Source organism: Acipenser ruthenus, chromosome 19 (assembly GCF_902713425.1).
Source record: "Acipenser ruthenus chromosome 19, fAciRut3.2 maternal haplotype, whole genome shotgun sequence".
Lineage (NCBI taxonomy): Eukaryota > Metazoa > Chordata > Actinopteri > Acipenseriformes > Acipenseridae > Acipenser > Acipenser ruthenus.
The window spans coordinates 540001-547016 of record NC_081207.1 but is presented as its reverse complement, the minus strand read 5'-3'; the positions used below and the strand labels follow the sequence as shown (position 1 = coordinate 547016).

The 7016-nt window shown below is 43.7% G+C and overlaps 1 protein-coding gene across 2 annotated transcripts; it reads left to right on the top strand.

The window, feature by feature from the left end:
* Nucleotides 1-887: 887 nt before the first annotated feature.
* On the top strand, nt 888-5482 carry LOC117424323 (serotonin N-acetyltransferase-like). 2 transcript variants are annotated; one of them, XM_058992243.1, is made up of 4 exons: nt 888-1052; nt 1863-2121; nt 2779-2933; nt 4011-5482. In XM_058992243.1, exons 2-4 carry the CDS (start codon nt 1971-1973, stop codon nt 4314-4316), a joined length of 612 nt encoding a protein of 203 aa, XP_058848226.1. In that variant the 5' UTR covers nt 888-1052; nt 1863-1970; the 3' UTR covers nt 4317-5482. The 2 variants fall into 2 exon arrangements, with proteins under 2 accessions (XP_058848226.1, XP_033896448.1); XM_034040557.3 differs by having other exon boundaries at nt 890-1052; nt 1878-2121.
* The last annotated feature ends 1534 nt before the right edge of the window (nt 5483-7016 follow it).

Below are 7016 nucleotides of genomic sequence, written 5' to 3'. Positions count from 1 at the left end.
TGTCAAGGAAAAGGGCGTAATCAATGAATGACGAAGAAGAGGCTTCTCGACGTTGCTTTGTTTTTTTTATTTTAAAAAGCCGTTTGCAGTTAGTTGATAACCGCTATGCGTTTGCATAAAATATTGCAATTCCTGCTGTTGCTGAAAGATATGCTATCGGGGTTTCCGTCTGTGTTCATTTTAAAAACCTGCTTGTTGTCTGTATGATTGCATTATCAGTAAGCAAAGGTTGGCGATGTGGCGCGTTTGAAATATATATATATATATATATATATATATATATATATATATATATATTCTTAAAAAAAAACCTGCAATCAGAATGCTTTTATACCGTATATATGTTACCCTTAAACAATAACACGCCTGTCCTGAGGCTGAATGGGCCAAGCAGTGGTCACCCACAGACCCATACGGTTGCTATGGAAGGAAGCAGTTGCTAGGGTCCCGGTGTACTGCGTTGGTATGGAGGATTGTTTTTAGCTTGTCAGTTCCGCTTCATAATCATCTGCTGTAGCCTAGTGGATGTCAATCTTTTCCATTGATTTCTGCCTCTAATTTAAAAGTTAAGGATGGCAGTCTGCACTAAAGCCTCATAAATAAAGTAATCTGTTGGATACGTAAGCACCTACCAGCCGAGCATCCTACAGTGTATTACAGGGTCTGTGTCAGGGATACCATTTTAATAAGAAATCGAGCGGACGTGCTAGGGGCAGCTCAGCAAAAGTGTGTGCGCTAGATGGCAGGTGTTTCTGTTATTATTATTATTGTTATTATTGTGTTGTTCATCACGACCAGCCTATGCGGGGACGGCCTTTTGTCTCAGCGTGCGTAATACCACGTCTCACCACAAGGGGTGCTCCCGACCCTTTGGGGGGGGGGGTTGCTAAACTTTCTAAAGCCTCCCACGTGACCCGTAAGTAACTTCTTATGTATCTGTAAGCCTCGGAGCCGCTTCTTAAGAGTCGCGCCGGCGAGCAAGACCGCAGCCACACACCTCACGAGAACGGGAGGGGGTTTGTTTTAAAGCATTGTGTGTGTGTTGTTTTTAGGTAAGTGGTATTTTAATAGCCTTCTTGTGACTGAAAACTACAGAACTACAGACAGTAGCTGTGCTGGTCACGGATAAACATAATTATAATAATCAAGACACTGGAGCCGCCTGCCTTTTCTCCCACACCTCGATAGACAGACAGACAGACAGACAGACAGACAGACAGACAGATAGTTAGACTGACAGATATAGAGAGATGGCCGTGCTGTGGTAACTGTTCAACACGAGGACGACATGGGCATGTCAAAGAAAACAAAGATTATTATTATTATTATTATTATTATTATTATTATTATTATTATTATATTGTGGTATCCTTTTCTGTCATGAAATGCTGTCAGTGTGAACTCTGTGGGGTTCGAAACATCATTAGGAAACGTAACATGGTACAATTATGCCCGCAGTGCTAAAACAACAAAGCCGTTTTCCGGGAAGACAATGATAGCAGAAGCTGTTAAGATAAGCTGTTAACGATATTAACATCAACAGCACAACCTGCTCCCAGCACTAAGAGCCTGTAATAACAGAGCCGCTTCACACAAGGGGAAAGCGTCATGCAGAACTGACCACTTACCGCGACTAAAATAAGTTGACCCAAGACCTTTCATTATAATGTAAATGTGAAAACACGAGCACCTAACAATTAAAATGTAAATGCACTCTCCGTGGCGCGAAGACAATCACAACGATGATAATAAACAGTGTGTACGTTGTCGATCTGCAGTAATAATGACAAATATGACAGTTATAATGGCATTTAGATGAGCGCGCCCGGGCTTATAAATATGGGGTGCTCGCATTTACACAGCGTGCTTCAACACAGGAGTCGCGACCACCAGCCCGCAGTGAAGAGGACTCGTACTTGTGGACTTGAAACGAAACGTAAGACACCAGAAAGCCGCGTCGATCCCAGAAGATGACGAGCGGTCTGCCGTTCCTGAAGCCGGAACACCTGAGGCCCTCCTTAACTTCACCTGGCCGCCAGCGGCGCCACACCCTCCCGGCCAGCGAGTTCCGCTGCCTCACCCCGGAGGATGCGATCAGCGTGTTTGAGATCGAGAGAGAAGGTAAGCACACAGCACAACCAGTTAAAGCAGAGCTGCTGTTAGATTGCCAGTGCGAAATGTAAAATGCTTAGCCGGATAAAGAACTTTACATATGGACCTGTGTTGGATTCTCCAAGCTTGCCTATACTTTACCATGCATTCTCCAAGCTTGGCTGTGCTTTACCATGCATTCTCCAAGCTTGGCTGTGCTTTACCACACATTCTCCAAGCTTGGCTGTGCTTTACCATGCATTCTCCAAGCTTGGCTGTGCTTTACCACGCATTCTCCAAGCTTGGCTGTGCTTTACCATGCATTCTTCAAGCTTGTCTGTGCATTCACATTTCTTTACTAACCTCTGCTATGCTTTAATCACGGTACAGTATAGTGCAGTCAACCTTTAAAAGAGGGTGGGTTTGAGCAGGTTAAGCAGAGGAGCGTTTTTGATAGGAAACTGTCCAGTTATCAGAGAAACAGCTCTGACTTGCTGATGCGTAACCTTTTCTTCCTCTCCATACCGTGGTGGAAGCCGTTGTTATGCGGCATGGTCGTGGCTCCCAGTATAATACACTAGCACTTCCATTTATTGGAACACCAATAGCACGGTCTGGTAACTATGGCTCCCGAGCACAGCATTATAAAAGGGGACCCTAGTAATAAACCCTCCCTCCCTCTCACAGCCTTCATCTCGGTCTCCGGAGATTGTCCCCTCCATTTGGACGAGGTCCGCCACTTCCTGACCCTCTGTCCTGAGCTGTCTCTGGGCTGGTTTGAAGAAGGCAGGCTGGTGGCATTCATCATCGGCTCTCTGTGGGACCAGGAGAAGCTCACAATGGTATGTGCACAACCTCCCTGCCTTCCTCGTTCCTTTGTGTGGACTGTGGATACTTTGGAGGAGTCATTGGTACAGTACAATGACAATCTTTACTAGGGTTTGAACTCTCTGTCTCACTATGCATTGCAGAGGATGTGTAGTATAGCCCACTCTCTCTAAACTCTTCATAGTCACAACGATATAGCTAGACTATACAACGATATAGTTAGACTGTACAACGATATAGTTAGACTATACAACGATATAGCTAGACTATACAACGATATAGTTAGACTGTACAACGATATAGCTAGACTATACAACGATATAGTTAGACTGTACAACGATATAGTTAGACTGTACAATGATATAGCTAGACTATACAACGACATAGCTAGACTATACAATGATATAGCTAGACTATACAACGACATAGCTAGACTATACAACGATATAGCTAGACTGTACAACGATATAGCTAGACTATACAACGATATAGCTAGACTATACAACAATATAGTTAGACTGTACAATGATATAGTTAGACTGTACAATGATATAGCTAGACTATACAACGACATAGCTAGACTATACAACGATATAGCTAGACTGTACAACGATATAGCTAGACTATACAACGATATAGCTAGACTATACAACAATATAGTTAGACTGTACAATGATATAGTTAGACTGTACAATGATATAGCTAGACTATACAACGATATAGCTAGACTATACAACGACATAGCTAGACTATACAACGATATAGTTAGACTGTACAACGATATAGTTAGACTATACAACAATATGGCTAGACTATACAACAATATAGCTAGACTATACAATGATATAGCTAGACTATACAACTGACAAAGTGTTTGATGATTTACATAGTGTAAACAGATTCTAAACATATTTTTAGTATATATAAACTTTACACTGTAATGTTTTATTTTTGCTGACACTAAATCACAGCCCTGTTATCAGCTATCACAGCCTTGTTATCAGCTATCGCAGTGTGTCTAGCAGTAGCAGATTGCTCTGCTCGCAGTGCTGCTGGTGTGACTCTCCTCTCGTGGCTTGTGTTCCCTACAGGACGCGCTGACCCTGCACAAGCCCCACGGCTCCACGGTGCACATCCACGTGCTGGCAGTGCACCGCACGTTCAGACAGCAGGGCAAGGGCTCCATCCTGATGTGGCGCTACCTGCAGTACCTGCGCTGCCTGCCCTACGTGCGCCGCGCCGTGCTCATGTGCGAGGACTTCCTGGTGCCCTTCTACCAGAAATCGGGGTTCAAGGTCCTGGGCCCTTCCGAGATCACCGTGGGGCCCCTGGCCTTCATCGAGATGCAGTTCCCCGTGAGGGGCCACGCCTTCATGCGGCGCAACAGTGGCTGCTAGGCCGGCCCCACCACCAGTTTCTCAGGCAATGGAGTCCAGGGTGGCGTCTGGTCTGGGTTAGCTGTGTCATGTTGGATGAGGTAGTGCAGTATTTAGAGGCTAGGCTTTCTGCACTGCGCGGCAAGATAGGCCCCTCTTTGTAATAACAGTTTACTTTCTTCATCAGCTGTGTGTCAGCCCCTGCTGGTGCAGTAGGGTAACCCCGCAGAGACACGCACAGAATCCTCTTTGAGAGAGTTCAGGTTTGAGGTCTCTCCCTGCTTGACTGGTTCAATGTAACGCTAACAGACATATCAGAGTGTGTCACTTTTACAGAAAAGCTTGTCTCCAGGTCCATACATATCCTGAGAACCTAGGGTAATAAAAGAGGCCATGATGGATGTCATTACCAGACCTGGCACAAATATATGTATAGTTGAGATTTCATTTATAAATATAAAATATTTCAAGATTCTGTCTGCACTCAGATATTTATTTTAAAATATTTTAATATAAAACTAAATAGACGTTCATATAAAACTGAATGTGTTATGTTTCACATCATCGTAACACATTTATAAATATATATGAAACAGAAATCGAAATATTTAAATATCTATAAATATTCAACACTACATTATTTGAAATATTTAATTATTTAGAATCATATCAATTTTTTTTTTAATATTTCAATAAAATCAGTATTTTTCCCAGGTCTGGTCATTAGTAATATTCATGCACCTGGGGTAAGTTTTTAAAGTGAGGCTCCCCCTCCTCCCCCTGTCTCTTATACAGGGCTCCTGTGAAAGACAGAGTCTGTAGAACACTGCTCTCCTGGTGCTTCCAAGTAGAAAACAAATCAACAGGGTCCATATTCCGGTCTGTAAGAATAGATAGATTAAAATGTGTGAACGGCCCAAGGCTATTTGAATGTGATTTGTGAATACTGTGCCCTGCAGAATGTCCCTCTGCAGTCAGTACTGGGGGTCCGGCTCTGGGGTGGAACACTTCACTGTTAGTCTCGTAGCTTCTCTAGCTGTATATCTTTATTAAAGCATTAAAAAGTCAAACAAAAAGCATCAAGTCGATACCTATTTTTGTGATCTCTTGTGAAGTCTTGAGAAAAAATACAAAGGAAGGACCAACAGCCTGTCTGAGGATGATAATAATAAACTCAAGTGACTTGTTTTTGTCGTGCAAGGGAAATTGCCTGAGAAACAGATGCGCTTGTTTGTTTTTTTACTTTTGCCTTAGAACGCAGAGACTGCGACGGGAGGGAGAGGGGAGGAGGGGAGGAGAGGGGAGGAGGGGAGGAGGGAGGGGAGGAGGGAGGAGGGAGGAGGAGGGAGGAGGGGAAGAGGAGGAGGGGAGTGGAGGAGGGGAAGAGGAGGGAAGGTGTAGCTAGTGGGTGTTGCTAGCCATCGGGTTTACTGCTTGCTTTCTTAACCAGCGCTTCTTTGCATTCATTTTAGCCGTTCTGTGTTACTTGGAAATGGATGTGTTGTGTACATATGTAAAATACAGTGGGTTTTGCGCACCTCTTCTGAATCCTTCCTTTTGTACAGCACTAACACTGGAGCAGTGCCTGGCTTTGGAAAACATTCAGGTGAACGGAGATCCGAGTTAGCAACCCCACAACAGAACTGTAAAGCTCCAGTCCTCCTCTTTCCCCTTGGATAGACACGTCACGTGTAATATTGACATGGTTATGGCAATCCCTGGAGATATTACCTGCTGAAAATGACACGTTTTTAATTGACTATATATCAGATTGCGGGCCATATTCATGATGCATTAGCATAGCAGTAAATACAGTACATGCAGCCCTAATGCTTCAGTCTTTGTCTCTGTGTTCACCGCTGTGGTGCTCTTCTCTATACTAGTTTACCTGAATCAGTCCAGAGCCTCGCTTCCTCCACCAGCTCAGATGTTAGCTGTATTCCCCCTTGGAGTTATCACCTCTCCCTTCCAGGAGTCTTGAAGCAAGACAACTGTGGAATTTTATACCTTTTATTTTGTAATTATTAGAAAAATAAAGGATTTATTTTTCAACATTTCTGTATTTCTGTGAACATGCCACTTGCAGAGGATATGTAGAGATCTCTGGTACTGGATCAGTAGGCTTGCTTATGCACACCTGGTATGAAGTGCATTGGGTTTATAATGATACAATGGGATGCCAATACGCTACCAGTGTGGAAACCTGGACAGGATCAACATTAAACAACACACAGCAGATCTGATCCGTTACCAAACCAGGCTTGCTATATCACCAGGGTACTGCAGCGTGCCAGTGGGTATGGGGTTCATACCATTGTGAGTCTACTGCCATCTCAAAACACAACATGTTACCACTGCCCCTCAATTACAGTACTGTTCAAGATCACTTTCAGGATATTCTCACACAGGCTGCTGTGCTCAAAGCCTTAGCTCATGCTTTCTTTCCTGTGAATACAATTCAGTGTGATATGCATGGGCTTCTTGAAGAGCTGTGTAGAACAGGATCATGGATATAGTACTTGTAAATGGGACCCTAATATCACACCCGCTGCCATGTGATCACAAAGCAGTTATACACAGCTGGCCAGTATACCTTCCTTCCCATTGTAATAATGGAAACGAGTGAGAAATCTTCTGCTGTTCCAAAACACACTGATGAGTGAAACGAAGAAACAGGACCAAAACCCACCGATCGCTGAAGTTGAGTTTCTCCAGATCAGA